Source organism: Nansenia antarctica (genome assembly GCF_963989245.1).
Source record: "Nansenia antarctica genome assembly, chromosome: 2".
NCBI classification, from domain to species: Eukaryota; Metazoa; Chordata; class Actinopteri; order Argentiniformes; family Microstomatidae; genus Nansenia; species Nansenia antarctica.
Window position 1 is genome coordinate 77,243,967 of NC_137675.1, and position 17,220 is coordinate 77,261,186.

The 17,220-nt window shown below is 44.8% G+C and overlaps 2 protein-coding genes across 2 annotated transcripts in view; both read right to left on the minus strand.

Moving 5' to 3' along the window:
- Positions 1-211: 211 nt before the first annotated feature.
- LOC308150655 (testicular spindle-associated protein SHCBP1L-like) lies at positions 212-2,875 on the minus strand (the record flags this gene model as incomplete). The annotated part of the gene is made up of 2 exons (XM_080523461.1): positions 212-1,463; positions 2,850-2,875. 2 exons carry the CDS (start codon positions 2,873-2,875, stop codon positions 212-214), a joined length of 1,278 nt encoding a protein of 425 aa, XP_080379587.1.
- A 2,596-nt stretch (positions 2,876-5,471) lies between these two features.
- Positions 5,472-17,220, minus strand: part of cacna1ha (calcium channel, voltage-dependent, T type, alpha 1H subunit a) — a gene marked incomplete at both ends in the record, with an annotated part of 90,737 nt that continues 78,988 nt past the window's right edge. Inside the window, 4 exon segments of the mRNA XM_080523463.1 lie at positions 5,472-6,062; positions 14,345-14,418; positions 15,746-16,538; positions 16,678-16,835. Of these exon segments, the coding sequence (XP_080379589.1) occupies positions 5,472-6,062; positions 14,345-14,418; positions 15,746-16,538; positions 16,678-16,835 (1,616 nt within the window).

Sequence of the window (17,220 nt, forward strand, 5' to 3'; positions counted from 1 at the left end):
TCAAGATTCAAGCTGCTGCTTTGGCCATGACGTCACAGGAAGTCTAACAGTATTATTTTAATGTAAATATTTTCAATTATTACAATGCTTGTTATGGAGCCAGTGCAAATCACAAAACAATCTGTCTAAAGTTATAGTGTGTGGTTATATGAAACGTGACAATATTAAGCGAACTGTAAAGTGAACTGTACGTAGGGTGCAACAAACACAGTTAGCACAGCAGTTCTCGAGTCAAGTACCGCTGTAGGCCGACATCTCCCAAGGTGTTGGCGTCCAGCTTGTTGGCGTGGACCTCCAGGCCGAGCTTCTGCAGGGTCTTGGAGAGGTGGTCCGACTCCCCCTCTCTCTGGTCCCCGCCGGCCGTCTGGCCCAGCTCCTCCTGGCTGGCCTTGTACAGGCTGTCCGGGACCAGGAGGGTCACCCCGTAGCCGCTGTTGTCGTGGATGTGGTTGTTGCTCAGCTTCAGCTGGGGCTGAGGGAGGACCTTGAGGAAGATTCCTCCCCGGGAGTCTTTGGAGTCCTTAGCGGCCTGCTGGCCGCAGTGGTGGATCTCGTTCCCATGCAACTCTGCAGTGCTGCCGGGGTGCAGCTCCACCCCTGCTCCCTGAGCGCCAAAGATCTCACAGTTCCTCATGACCAGCGAGGCTCCGGTCAGGACACACACCCCCGTGCCGTCACACTTCAGGGTGCAGTTCTCCAGGGTGGTCTGTCCTGACTCCACCACCACCACGTCGTTGCAGGTCCCGTGCTGCACCAGCGTCAGGTTCATCAGCGTCACCTCGGACGATTTGGACGCCACGAAGTTGTCCTGGGCCGGGTTGGAGTAGAACACCACCTCGTGCCTCTCTCCTTCTCCCTTGATGATGATGTCATCAGTGAGGGACGCCAGAGCGTCGGCCTGGTACTCTCCTGGGAACACCACCACCGTGTCACCGGAGAAGCAGGAGTCCAGAGCTGCTGACAGGTTGCTGTGCTGCAGGATCAGAGTGTCTGACGAGAAGTTCTTGATCATGTCTGTTGTCATCATCTGGGCCACGATATGTGTCACACTCTTCCCTGATCCTCTCTGGCCCTTTCTGCGCTTGGATATCTGGCAGTAGAAAGTCCCATGCCATCCCACCCGAAGGCGCAGCTCCTCCCAGATCTTCAGGAGGTTACAGATCATGGACAAGTCGTAGAACTTCTTCCAGCACTCCACAGCCTCCCATGGCAGGGCCTCCCCGTGGATGTTGGTCTGGAACTTGGTCAGCTCCTGGCGCTTCCTGCGGTACTCCTTCAGGGTCTTCCTGTAGCGCTCGCTGAGCGGACCAGGGATGGTTCCATCCTGGATGTCGTAGTAGAGCTGAAGGCGTTTCTCAATGAGCCCAGCGTACTCCTCACACTCCTCCTCATCGTCCCAGTCTCTCCACAGGAAATCGTAGAAAAACCTGCAGCAGAGAGATTCATACAGGCTGTACTCTAACCTGCAAGAATTCTGTGCACAAGATCTCAGGTGTCAAAAGCTGACCTACACTGCATTTTTTATTTTATTTTCTGGCCGAAGCTTCTACATTGACTTTCCTTTCTTGTGCCAGTGGATTGTATTTGCTATACAATCCACTGGCACGTGGATGTACTCTCGTAATCATGATATAGGCCTAGTAAAAGACAAACCAACATCATCAGTAACTGTCAAGTTATGTGATGGTTTTCTGTGCTTCCCCTAACTTGAAAGGGCTTTGACCGTTTGACCAGAGTTTCACTGGGACTCCACTCTTTCTGCATCCAATGACCAGACAGTAATTATCTTTCTCCTTTTATTTTGGACTTAATTTTGTCTCTTTTTCATCAGATGTATAACTAGTAGCAGTAGTAGTAGGTGAAAAACCTTTGAAAAGGTATAAACACAAAATAAGCGGCTAAGAAACAATATGAAGGAATTTACAATGCAAAATGCAACAACAAACAAGTAATGAAATAGTTTTCCCAAAATTATGTACCGCCCCTTTAACTTTACCATGAACTGAACTTGATATCAAACACCCAACAGCAACCAATTGGCTGTCAAACAAATCCAAGATATCAAACAAACAACAACACACATCCAAGTCATCTCACCGTCAGCCACTCTGGTCTCTGCAAACAGTTGGTTTGAGCACAGCACTGCAATAGGCAAATGTTCCTACCACAGTGTGTTTGTTGAACTGAATCCTCAACTGTGGGACTGCAGACTAAGGCTATGTCCACACCAATACGTTTTTTTGATAAACGTTTTTTGTATATAAAAATATCACCTTCCAGACGAGCACGTTTATAAAATATCTGCATCCAGATGCATACGTATGAACGCAATATAAACGCTGTCATTGAGCATTCCACACCAGTAGTCGGCGATATAATTTTAACCCCATAGCTCCGCTGGCCAATCAGACGCCAGGAAAAGCTAAAGCGGTTCTTCCGCGTTACATCCGCGAAATACAAAATTCCAATCGTAAACAACATGCCGCCTCGGGGAGCAAAGGAGTCGTTCATTTGGACAGACAGTGAAGTAGAAGTATTGTTGAGTTTAACTATTGAGTACAAAGTACAAAAAACATATGCAACCATTGACTGGGAGTCTTGCCATTTTCGCAGTGTTTGAAACTTTTTGTTGGACAGCTCCTATGTTTGTAAATCCATCAAGATGACATTTTATTTATTTTCTTACAATATTTTGTATGCACTGCAACATTACCCAGTGAAAAAACTAAATAAACATTCTTTATTGTACCTTTGAATTGTATGTCGTAATTATTATGTCGCAAATAATAAACAAAAATGTCTTCACTTGCAGAAATAAGAGTGTGTAATAATCTACTGTGGCTCTCTACATTGTCATATTGTAGATGTTCTCCATGTCCATTTGTTGCTGTCGGTGGTAGTAGAGGAGCAACAGTACATTTTGCTGTAAAAGCCCAATCAAGCTCAATAGCTTCTGCAGCACGAACGCAACAACCCTGTAAGGCGCCATTGTTGTTGTTGTTGGCTGGGTTAGCGCATGCGGGTTACAGAAAACAGCTGCACTGCGCATCATCTACGCGCATGATGACGTGACGAATACAAAAAACTCGTCTATCTCGTCCAGACGTCAAAAAATATACAGCGTTTTTTAAGGATCTTCACTCTGGCAGGCGTTTTTAAACATCTTCGTTTTCAGAGGGCAAAAACTCGTTTGCGTCTGGACGAACCCCCCAAAACTAATAGAAAAATCCACGTTTGTCAAAAAAACGTATAGGTGTGGACAGGGCCTAAAGGGAGTGGTGATTGTTCAGGTGAGCTGCTGGGTGATTTGTGAATTGATTTCAGCTGTGCAGGCCATGACTGTCATCTCATGTTTCTCCTCTGGGGGGAATGGGAGCCAAACCCATGTTGGGATGGCTGAGTTTTTCTAGGGAGGGGAAATTGGGCTCTTTTTCCTTGTTTGTGAATGAATGGCACTGTATTTGGTTTCTTGTTGAGTTTGCCAAGACAGTAACTCCTTCTCCCCTGTGTAGTACGAAACCCTTTGATACAAATGGCAGCTGTTATTACACTCCCAAGCTGATATTACAAAACAAATGTTTATATTTTAAGATCCATTGTATCCAGGTAAAATCATAAGGGTTATTTTTGTATCTTTTCACTAAAGTATAAAGTTTCATTTGACATGTATTTGTAAATAGAATTGCATCTGTTGTATATTGTACAGTATAATAATCATTTCACAAAGATGTAGCTGTGCCTTAATCACACAACACCTGAACTGTGGACAAAAAGGTGATTAGGTCATATGTTGCATCACACACACACACACACACACACACACACACACACACACACACACACACACACACACACACACACACACACACACACACACACTAGAGGACAAGATGTTGTAAACAATTGACATAACTTAAGTTTGTTTCCATCTGTCTTTAGTTTCCACCTTGTTGAATGTAAAAGTATTTTGTTACATTTGAGAGACCATAGTTGTTTGTGAAAACTAACTGTAAACAATGTGAATAGTGTCGCTAGTATCTCTTCTTAGAAATATGGTTAATCTCTTATTTGCCTACATCTGTGATGATTCAAATTGGGTCCATAATATTCAACTGCATAGTGGCTCAATATTTATATCAATATCAGTGGACAATATTTACAGTAAGCGTATCTGAATAAGCATATAATATGTTGTGACCTACTGTAGATGTTTAGAGAGAAATGAGGTGGTGTTGTTATCGTTATTGTGCCTATAGAAGATATGGAACACAGTCCCCTCAGTTTGAAAACACCAGGTTTAGAACATTGTAACCATAATCGGTCTTGCATAACAAAGACAGCCTAATAATCAGTTTAAAATGCTTTACTGTGCATTTGCTGAATTAGTTTGGTTAAAAGCATCAATCATGTACATTTCTTATAACATTTATTTAGAGGTTCATGTACATGTATTTAGATATATTCTATTTGTCTCTATTGAACCCATTTGAAAACAAAAACCCTATGACTTACCAGTGGGTAAAGACAAAGAGCAGTGCTACTGTATATTCGACTGTATATTAAACAAAGATTGAGATGCAAGGGAAAGCATTATTTAATTGGCAAATTACATTGATGCATTTCTGCTAGTGTTAGAGTTGAACGATGTTTTCATAATGTTATAATATTATAACTGTTTTAAAGAGGACACTCTGTATATTCTGTCCTATACATTCTGTTCTGTTCTGTGAATTCCCCAGCTCCAACCCTGTGCTCTTTGCTGTGCACAAACATACAAGCTCCTCATTGTACAAATCTTATCTCGTGTCTCAGGCTAGGCTTAATTCCTGGGGGCCCTCTCATAAACTGATTTTGCTAAACACTGTTCTTGTTCATCAAACCGCCTCCCCCTACCCATGTGTGTTTCAATAAAGTCTGGCAAAGAGAGTGAAAGCTTCAGTTTGAATTCGAGGCCTCCCAGAGACCTCGGATTCACTCTCCTTGCAAGAAAATAAGAATCATGATGAATCCGTGTCTCTTTGTTGTTTGAAGTCTACTACGGTCTGTTTGAACTAGCACTGGGTTAGCATCACCTGTCTTACAACCAGGTTGAATCAGAATTTAGCATTTAACCCTATCTGACAGCTAGTTTTGAGAGAATGTTAATCAGTTCTTCTATAGGTACTCTCGGCGGAAGTGTTAAAATCCGGTAAATCTGAAGCCACGCCCCTCATCTTTTTGTTCTCACCTGAAAGGACCCCAACAATGAGTGTTTAGTACACAGTTTAATGAAATAAAAGTTTTTTTTAAAACATCCATACAAAATACACTAATATATCGACATCATAATATGCATGATATTGACACTTTTTTACCTTTAACGAAACAGGAATTGGCCTATACACTGAGGGTCAGTAAATAGAGATTATCACCACAGTGGTAACGTAAAGAAAGACCTGAGAAAGTATTTACGACATAATGTTGAAATAACTTCAAAAGCAAACCATTGTAAACTCCATCGAGCCATTGAGGTGAATGACCAGACGCCATTCCCGTGCCAGTCTTGGGTCCTTCTCCTCCTCCTCCTCCTTCTGACCCTCAGCAGCACAGGTGGCCTCTGTGATGCTCGCCCCAGACAGGTAAACATGCCACACGTCCTGTAGTCCCGCTCCAGTGGTGCCAGAACCGTTATCCTGGTCCAAGGTGCACCGGACCTGAAAGTACCGGTCCAGCACTGAGAGGATAGGGTCTGGTGCTGAGGGTTCCCCTCCTGGGAGTCCTTCCCACTCGGACTGAAAGGAGGCGATGACCCGACAGGGGGCCAGGCCTTCTGTGGCCTTCTGCTCCAGACTCTGGGTGAGGAATGCAGCCGTGTCATAGAGCAGGCCAGAGAGAAACGCAGCAGAGAACTGCTCCCACTGCTGGAAGCGACTGATCACCCCAGCCCTGCTGCGAAGGTAGCCCTCGAGTCCATCCACTATGAGCAGGGATGGAGGCACAGCGGACACCGCGGAGGACTCATGCTGACGGGCCACCTCCTGAAGCAACTCCTCCATGGTCCTGGGGTACACAAACTGGATTTTCTGAAAAGAAAACAATAGAAGGTTTAAAACAAGCTGCTTTCAAATATAATTGTAGGGCGGCTGTGGCTCAGGAGGTAGAGCCAGTGTCTAATGATCGCAAGGTCGGCGGTTTGGCAGTTCGATCCACGGCTGGCCACGTGTTGTGAATGACCAGACGCCAGTCTTGGGTATCCTTGAGCAAGACACTGACCCCAAATTGCAGCAGACGTCTTGCATGGCAGCTTGCCGCCATTGGTGTTGGAATGGGTGAATGAAAGGCCATTGTAAAGCGCTTTGGAATAAGGCGCTATATAAGTGCAGTGAGTCCATTTAATATTTACCATAATTCAAAACGCAAAAGGTGAGTCAGAAGTGTCTCAGTGACTGGGTTTACAGTTTCTCAACCATTATGCCCTGACTGTCATAGCGTTTGTTTATTGGATCTGATTGACGACTTTGCTTGATGATGGGCCGGGTGAACTAGGCTACTAGGGTCTAGGAAGTGTAGCATATTTGACCTTCCATGCTGTTCAGTGCTGTCACCTAGGCTATAGAGTTAATAACTCAACTATTTGCTTTTGAGGCCTGAGAAATAGGCTACTATACATTTTCTCCCTCTGATTTCAGGACAGGAGAGAGTTCAGTTTGGCTGCGGGCCCATCATGTTCTGCTCTGATAAGCAAACCATCTCTGTGACTGAGACAGGGGAGTTCCACCTGGAGACACTGGACAGTGAGAAGAGATAGGCCAAAGTCCCCATCTCATCTCTACAGAACAGACCATTTTCACTTGTAGCCTACTGTACATAACAGAAGGAATGTTGAGTCAGTTGCTGTAGTGTAACAGTTGTCATGACACCACTCAATTTAAATTATTCAGGGTAAAGCACACTCATCCTCATCTCCATTAGAAATTACCATCTTGGCATCAATTACTTTGACAGTCTGAGACAAAGAAGTGTTGACAGTTTATCTGGCTGTTGTCAGTCAGTGTTGCTGTTGCTAGAATTACCTTTAAATGTTCTGGGCTGAAGTTGTACATGTAGTGGTGAAGAGAGCCTGGAAGGCTTAGAATTGGAGTCTGGGTGAAAAAGAACACTTTGAGGCCCAACTCAGAGGCAGCCGTCACCGCGGCGAGGAGCAGTAGGGAGCGGTTGACGCTTCTCTCCCCGACCACCAACGTACTGCATGAAGATGATGATGGCGACCAGGGGCGGCGCTAGGGGGTGGCTACTGGGGCTCAAGCCCCGGATGTTTTCTGAAAAGCCCCGAATGTTTTACTTAAAAATAAATAAATAAATAAAAAATCTCGTGAGTAACGTGCAGTACCGGAGTCCAACAGAGAGGCAGCAGCTGCGCGACATTAGCCTGCATACTGCGTAGCCTACCCTGCCCTGAAGAAGAAGTGATCTCAATCAGTGCCTGACTTGCAAAAGTGTAAGGATGGATATCCGAAAGTTGTTTTCAACAAAACAAGCGCCAAGAACTGTTGCAGCAGCCGTATCAGCAGCTGACAACAATGACATCACCAGCAGTGATGACATAGATGATGTTTCAGGTTTGTGAATCTTATTAGAAAGGTGACTGACTCACTGACACTACTTTTCCGGTTTGCTAATGCTAGCTGGCTATCATAACATAACGTTATGTTATAATGAAAATGAAACATAGCAAGGTACTGTTACGGTACATGGTAAGAAATCAAACAAAGGATAATACTTATGGAATGGAATGGAATGGACTTTATTTGAAAAACAGATGGAATGAAGTGGTTATTCACTTTATACAAATAAAGTGAATAACAGGCTGATAGTCTTTGATATCTGCACTCTGGTTGACTGAGTAACAAGTGAAAAAGAATGATGTAACGTTAATGTTACAGCTAGTAAACATGGAGTAACCACATTAAGTATGCCCTTATGGTAGTATGTATGTATACAGAACATGACTCAAATCTATCCTAAGATGTAACGCTAACTAACTAAGTTTGTTTAATGTCCCAGGGGGGATTTGATTTCACAGTACTATACACAGGCCAACAATACATGTAATATATCGTCATATAACACAGGACAAGACTCTAAATACAATATAAGTGGTGAGCACAGAGTCTGCCCTGATATACATACTGTAACATAACTAGCCTCAGCCCATCAATTATGTAATTCTATACAAATATAAATGATGGTGACTGGCAGGGGGAGCTACGTGTGCTGACCTCCCTCTGTGCCCAGAACCACCACAATTAGTTTGCTTCATTAAAGGGTGTGAATGTATATGTGTTCTCCAGTGCCTTTTGTCCGCTTTAAGGTGGTGGTAAGTTGAAGGCAAAATTTTCCGGCGCGCTCTGCGCGCACATTATATTCTCCCTCTGGGCTAAGCCCCGGATCTCCTACGATCCTAAATCCGCCCCTGATGGCGACATTTTGAAAGCCTTCAACATCCCCGTCCCCGTCTGTGGAACGAATGTACTAAACACGTTAGTCAAAATATCGGCCATTACTATCTCAATGACGTAATTTCCCGCGTAGTCCAGTTGAATGTCAGTGCAGGCTCAGTTCATTCGCCTCTAAAATGTCCGTGAAATGTGCGCCTCTCTCCGATTTAAAGTTCTGCGTAAAATCGATGCCGTAGCCTTGCGTAGTCCCGCGTGGGCCCGCCTTGCCTACGGAGAGGGTTAACGTGCACATCTCCAACATTTTAAGAACGCGTTCAGCGCGGTCAGTTTCTACGCAACAGTAAGCTCTGTGATTGGTCCGCTTGGTAGCACATGATTCCGACTCTCTCGTAGGCCAAAATGCGGAAGTCATGACAGAAATGTCATTCACTTTTTCTGTAATTACTTATTAATAAAGATTTGAAAAATTATGATAACCATCGTATTATCTTAGTTTAATGTCATTTCAATGCATCATAGAACTTTTATTTACAACAAGCATAACAACAAAAAGATCGCTATTATGCCGCTTTGAGCTTTGAGCTCCGTTGCGTTCCTAACCGGAAGAGGCACAGCACAGGGGCATAGAAAACACACTGCCACCTAGCGATGTGACGGTGTAATTGCAGCACGGCCTACGCAGAAGTGTAAAATGCGAGAGCCCTTACGTAGGGAACGTAAGCTACGCACGTAAATTCGACGCAGAACTTTAAATCGGCCTTGAAACGGGCCTGTTCTATCTGCTGCTTTTGCACCGTAATTCACTTTCACTTTCATTTACATTTAAACTGCATTTTGTTGGAGTTTTTTTTAGCCTATGAAAAACAATTTCAAGTCATATAGCACTTATTTTTGCAAGTGCCTGCGACCTGTTTACTCTGGTCATGCGGTAAAGCTCAAATTGGTTCATTCGGATGTAGGTTGTGTTTGTATCCAGTCTCTGTGTCTCAAAGACAGTCAGAAACAATTCTTCACATTGCTAGTTGCACGTACGCACACGCACACACACGCGCAGTATGCTCCTCACGCTCTCAGAAGAAACACAACAGACACTTCCTGTCAGGAATAAAAAAGTGTTTATCTTTTAGATGACAGGGAACATCCTCCAGGACAATGTTTGATCATTACACCATAATCAGCAACGATACAATGTAGAAAGTACTATTGTTATAGCCTTTAAAAACTGCCCTCTGGTCCTTCCTTCTGTGTTCTGGGTTCACCAGTGGGAAATTATTGCAGACAGTTTGCTTGTCTATGACAGCCAGAACACACCTCTTTCTTCTTCCCTTCTTCGTCCTCCTCCTCCTCTTCTTCCTCCTCCATAAAAGGCTTTGGGGGAAATGTCTGGGCCAGTTACGGAAGGGTTAAAAAGACAAAGCTTCTGATAGGTCAAAGTTTGGGTTCCACCACAGATAGCATGTCCTTGGAGTCGGATGCTGTTTTAGAAACACCCAGTTGCTCATGTCCAGAGTCAGTCATTAGATTATGAGCACTGAGCTTAGATGTCAATCTTACACATACTCATAAACCATGGTCAGGGTTCATTTCCATATTGAGATACAATATACATCAATTCCTCTTCATAGAAATCATCTTTAGGGTTTCATTTTTTTTCATTTTATATATATATAAGTATATACCATGTTTAGAATAGCAAGAGGAGGAGTCAGTTCTAAAAGTCTGACCAGGAAATCGAGTTTGTTCTGAGTTTTTTTTTTTTTACTCTACTCCCTACAAAACAGCATGAACATCCTCCTATAACACAGTAGACACACGTCACCCATAAAGTATTGCATTGGGCAATAAATAGGAGGGTTGTTTAATCAGTATTACATCAGATACCAATGCAAACAGAGGCCAGTGCAATTAGGTAGTCAATCTACAAATGAAAACATCTGAAAATCGAAATATCAAAAATTCCTCAAAAACATCCAGATGTCTTTTTAAAATATTTGCTCAGCACATGCAATAGTCCAAAATTTTTTCCTCAAAAAAACATCAGAAGGTTCAATGATTCGCAGGCCACATAATTATGTGAACCACTTACTTAAATCCGTTTTTTCCTACCAAATTGTATTGATTCATATGGCAATAGAGATGGGGTCTGTACTAAATCAGATATTGAACTGCAGAGAGGGGGACAATGGCTGATAAGGTTACTAACTTTCTCTCCAGAAAAACACATGAAACTAAACAATGTCTCAAGTACAAACAAAAACAGAAATCTGGACAATGATCCACCTGGGTTGCGTTCAGAAGGGCAAAAACCATAGAGTTATAAACACTAGATAGCTGGTGCCTACTCTATCCATCTCTATGTCTACTCTATCCATCTCTATATCTACTCTATCCATCTCTATGTCTACTCTATCCATCTCTATATCTACTCTATCCATCTCTATATCTACTCTATCCATCTCTATATCTACTCTATCCATCTATATATCTACTCTATCCATCTCTATGTCTACTCTATCCACCTCTATATCTACTCTATCCATCTCTATGTCTACTCTATCCATCTCTATATCTACTCTATCCATCTCTATATCTACTCTATCCATCTCTATATCTACTCTATCCATCTCTATGTCTACTCTATCCATCTCTATATCTACTCTATCCATCTCTATGTCTACTCTATCTATCTCTATATCTACTCTATCCATCTCTTTACCTACTCTATCTATCTCTATATCTACTCTATCCATCTCTATATCTACTCTATCCATCTCTATGTCTACTCTATCTATCTCTATATCTACTCTATCCATCTCTTTACCTACTCTATCCATCTCTATGTCTACTCTATCCATCTCTATGTCTACTCTATCCATCTCTATATCTACTCTATCCATCTCTAACCATCTCTTTACCTACTCTATCCATCTCTATATCTACTCTATCCATCTCTATGTCTACTCTATCCATCTCTATATCTACTCTATCCATCTCTATATCTACTCTATCCATCTCTAACCATCTCTTTACCTACTCTATCTATTTCTATATCTACTCTATCTATCTCTATGTCTACTCTATCTATCTCTGTCTACTCTATCTATCTCTATGTCTACTCTATCTATCTCTGTCTACTCTATCCAGCTCTATCCATCTCTTTATCTACTCTATACCTACTCTATCCATCTCTATATCTACTCTATCCATCTCTATATCTACTCTATGCCTACTCTATCCATCTCTATATCTACTCTATCCATCTCTATATCTACTCTATCCATCTCTATATCTACTCTATGCCTACTCTATCCATCTCTATATCTACTCTATCCATCTCTATATCTACTCTATCCATCTCTAACCATCTCTTTACCTACTCTATCCATTTCTATATCTACTCTATCCATCTCTATGGGCAAAAACAAAAGCTGGGACGAACTCAGGTAGAATAACTTCCTTCCGTTTAGCTTTGTTTAAAAATATCTTCTCCTGTTTTGTGTCTATTGAACACGACCCAGAAGTGTCACAACTCTGGAGGCACCTCTTCTGGGTTGAAAGGTCATTCTCTTCCAAACAAACAAACATTGTCATCCTCTCATCAAAAGTCCTGTTTTCCTCAACAAGATCAAACAGGGTAGAAAAGGAGAAACAGACAGCGTCTCTCTAGCAATAAATAACAAACATTTGATATAACATATTTTTTCATGTAATTTTTTTCTGATATATTTAGATCCTCAGCATGCATACCGCCTGTCCACCGCTGAGGGTGACGGGAGTCTGTTAGAGGATAGATGATGCTGCGGGTGGGTGCCCGGGGGGGGGGGGGGGGGCTGCGGGGGATAAATATGGGTTTCTGTCTATAGACATCAGTGCTTCCCTTCCACAACCATTTCCACATTGTCACCCACCCATCTAAAGGCTTTCCAATTGTCTTAGTGACCCACCAAATAAACAATACCACATTTCTGGCCAAACCCAGTCTTGAGCCCTGGACTGCAGAATCTCTTGATTTAGTGAGACTAGCCCTGACCCACTATGGGAAACACTACTATAGGGGATGGGTTAGATATGAAAAAAGATGGACATTTGATGAGGTTAGATATGGAGGTCTGGATAAGGTTAGATATGGAGGTCTGATTAGGTTAGATATGGGGGACTGAATGAGGTTAGATATGGGGGACTGAATGAGGTTAGATATGGGGGACTGAATGGGGTTAGATATGGGGCTCTGATGAGGTTAGATATGGAGGTCTGAATGAGGTTAGATATGGGGGACTGATGGGGTTAGATATGGGGCTCTGATGAGGTTAGATATGGGGCTCTGATGAGATTCTTAGATATGGGGGTCTGGATAAGGTTAGATATGGGGCTCTGATGAGGCTAGATATGGGGCTCTGATGAGGTTAGATATGGGGCTCTGATGAGATTCTTAGATATGGGGGTCTGGATAAGGTTAGATATGGGGGACTGATGAGGAGCTTAGATATGGAGGTCTGATGAGGAGCTTAGATATGGAGGTCTGATGAGGTTCTTAGATATGGGGGTCTGGATAAGGTTAGATATGGAGGTCTGATTAGGTTAGATATGGAGGTCTGATGAGATTAGATATGGGGGTCTGATGAGGAGCTTAGATATGGAGGTCTGATGAGGAGCTTAGATATGGAGGTCTGAATGAGGTTAGATATGAGGGTCTGATGAGGTTAGATATTGAGTTCTGAATGAGGTTAGATATGGGGGTCTGAATGAGGTTAGATATGGAGGTCTGATGAGGTTAGATATGGGGGTCTGAATGAGGTTAGATATGGAGGTCTGAATGAGGGTCGATATGGAGGTCTGATGAGGTTAGATATGGAGGTCTGAATGAGGTTAGATATGGAGGTCTGATGAGGTTAGATATTGAGTTCTGAATGAGGTTAGATATGAGGGTCTGATGAGGTTAGATATGGGGTCTGATGAGGTTAGATATGGGGGTCTGAATGAGGTTAGATATGGGGGTCTGACAGGGTTAGATATACGAGTCTTAGAGATAGTAGTCTTAGAGATAGTAGTCTTAGAGATAGTAGTCTTAGAGATAGTAGTCTTAGAGATAGTAGTCTTAGAGATGGTAGTCTTAGAGATAGTAGTCTTAGAGATAGTAGTCTTAGAGATGGTAGTCTTAGAGATAGTAGTCTTAGAGATGGTAGTCTTAGAGATAGTAGTCTTAGAGATAGTAGTCTTAGAGATGGTAGTCTTAGAGATAGTAGTCTTAGAGATGGTAGTCTTAGAGATAGTAGTCTTAGAGATGGTAGTCTTAGAGATGGTAGTCTCAGAGATAGTAGTCTTAGAGATGGTAGTCTTAGAGATAGGAGTCTTAGATATCGGGGTGTGAGAGATGGTTTGAGAAGGGGGTCTGATGAAGTCTGAGATATGAGTCTTAGAGATGGGGGTCTGAGAGACGGTGGTCTTGGAGATGGGTATGATCTAAGTATGGCTTATCTATGGGGTGCTGGAGAGATGCAGGTTACTGACCCAATAAGAGGGGTAGAACAACACAGGTGATCCTAGGTCACCTCTACGTAACCGCACCCACACAGAGGGTCAACTAGCTAGCATATAAAACACACTATGGATAGAGTACTTTGAATCAACATTTTAAAAAACGGATGTTAAATTGAAATAGTCCTAATCTTACGAACACGAGCCATGTGTTTTACATGGTGTGGTTGTTCCTACAGATCAACACAGTTATTATTGCACTCTGGCTACAGATGGTAAGTTTGGTTCAGTTTTTTTTCTTTTTTCCGATCTACAGAAACACAAGCCTGGTCTCAGATCTGCGTGAGCTTTAACCCACCCATACGACTGTTGTTGTCGTGCCGTACACGCACTGATCTGGGACCAGGCTACAGAAATACATCACACTCTACCTCCTCCTCCTTCTCCTTCTCCTCCCCATAGAAAAATAAAATGCCTCTTGTCTTCTGCTTGTCAGATCCGTCTGCTGTTCCGTAAAAAAACAACACGTACATTCACAAGAGGACAACAGAGGGAAACAACCAACTTGGAATTCGAATCGTAGTGTGCAAAAAACGTTATATAGATCTCTATAAAAATATGTGCATATGGATAGAGCTATTTTATCTCACCAATACAATATTTTCTTTATTATTTACAACTGCGAGATACACAGAACACACACAGGTACCACTCTGCCCTGCTCCGCTCCTTGTCTGTGCAGAAGAAATAACATGGCCAACAATCCATGACAAGGTGGATCTGAACAGACATATGTGTAAGTGTACACACAGACACACATATACACACACACACACACACACACACACAAGAGTGCATGCATGCACGTACACATACACATGCACACACATGCACACACACACACACACACACACACAGACACATACACACGCACACACACACACGTGACACACTCCCCTCCACTCTGATCAATGTGATCCAGGAGCAGGGGGGGAACCAGAGCTCCTGTAGGAAACCTGAAGTTGCATATCCCACCAGTCCCTTCACGCTCGCATCACAACCGCTTCCTGTTAGGGTCAGAGGTCATCAGCCAGACGCTGCTTCCTGATTGGCTCACGTAGGGACAGAGTGTCAAGAAATACTTTGGCTACGGAAATAGGTGGCTTTAGTCCTGGTGTGCTTGGTTCTGGTTTGGGTCCTCAACACACCACATAATTACAGCTCAGTCTAGTAGGACTGGACCGAACCGGTCCCTCTCTCCTCCTAAACCACTTCCTGTCCCACCAGGCCACACCCTTGTTACACCAGGTTTAGCGCCTTCTGATCGATAGCTTTCCCCTTTCAGACTAAGCTCTGTTTTCATTGTGCAGTCCTCCTGTTCATCGAGCCAAATCCCGCCCCGCCTTCCAGTCTGTTGTCAAAGGGGGAGGGGTGTCCGGCTAGATCACTGTCTGATAGGCCGGCTGACAGGCCACTCAAGTATCTAGGTTCTGGTTGGTCGAACGTGAACTGGGGGAGGGGCATGTACTCACTGCAGAGAGATGGGTGTCGTGTGTGTGAGAGAGGTAAGGTGTGTGGGTGAGTAGGGCTGTGAGTGTGAATTAGGGCGTGTGGGTGTGGCAGACTGTGTGTGAATGTGTGTGTATTAGTTGGGGTATCTGGGTGTAATGATGTGAATGTGTGTGTTGGCGTGATTGCTCGCGTCGGCGTGCATGGATGTGTCGGTGCGCGCGTGTGTGTCGGCGCAAGCGTGCGTGTCGGCGTATGCGTCGGTGTAAATGTGTGTGCGGGTGTGTGTTTTGGCATAAGTGTGTGTGTCGGTGTGAGTGTGCTTGAGTCAGCGAGGTCCAGCGTGTGTGTGTGCGGGGGCTGGTCATATGAGGGGGTCCGGCGTCTCAGCAGCATGCTGCAGTCAGTCACCTCAGGGGGGGCCGGGAGGTCTCTCCCGGGTGGGGGGTGGATGGAGATACAAGGGGGGCTCATCTTCTTCTTCCTGGGCTCCCCCCCTACAGACTGGATCCTGACAGGGACCCTCCTGCCGACCGCCGTCTCAGACGACCCCCCCTCCACGAACGACCCCCCCTCTACAAACACCTCGTCCTCCAGAGACCGAGGGGGAGGGCAGATCTCAATGGAGTGTCGGCGCAGGTCGTCAGGGCAACAGGAAGGCATGTCCAGGAAGCCGTGCGTGTCGACGCTGAAGCCCTTCCTGAGGTCGCGATCTGTAAGCCCCGCCCCCAGCAGACTGAGCGCGCTCCCTCTGCTCCTCAGCGAGGCGGGGTCACCATGGAGGGAGTGGGAGGTGGCGTACGGGGAGAGGGAGTGACTGCGGCCCCCCTGCCCCTCCTGGCCCCCCCACCAGTGGCGCGCGGATCTGGTGATGTGGCGTACTTCTTCGTCTGCGGGGTCGCTCAGGGGAGAAGGTGGCGACGGGGGTCTGGGCCTGCGTAGGCTGGAGGGCCGCGGGGGCAGGCGGGGGGAGGCCTGGAGGTCGCCGGGGGGGGCGAGGATGCGGGGCAGGGGGAGGGGGAGGAGGGCACTGCCTGGAGGGGGGTCTGGTCTCTCCTGCTGCTGGTCTCTGGGATCACAACCCTGAGACTCCACAGAGTCCACTTTAACCGCCACCTGGAACACACACGCACACACACACACAAATGAAAAATTGTCATTGCTTATATTTAGGCATACACTGAATGTATAAAACACAGAAATCAAATGTGTTTGCATGTGTGTGTGTGTGTGTGTTTGTGCAGCAGACCCCCACCTGTCGTCTCAGAGCCCTGGGAGAGGGGCTGGGCCTGGGAGGGGCGATGCGTGGCAGGGTGAGGGCGGGGGGAGGGAGCGGGGGAGGAGAGGAGAGGTCGGGCACCTGCAGCAGGACCTGGCCCTCGCAGGGCTGGGAGCGCACGGACGTGACGGAGCCTGCAGAGAGACAAGGAGACAGGGACATCACCAACAGTCCTGCAAGGAGACTGGGACATCACCAACAGTCCTGCAAGGAGACAGGGACATCACCAACAGTCCTGCAAGGAGACAGAGAGACATCACCAACAGTCCTGCAAGGAGACAGACATCACCAACAGTCCTGCAAGGAGACAAGGACATCACCAACAGTCCTATGTCCACAGCTGATCTAGAATACTGTCATCTAGCTTGTGTGATATCCATAAAGGCACTTTTTAAAATTATTTTTAATTTTTTTACTGATAAAGATCCAGTCAGATAAGATCCAGTACACGTTAGGGTCAAAATAAGTATCTGCTTTTCTCACCTAAGCACCGGTATTCACAATCGAGTCTCTAAATTC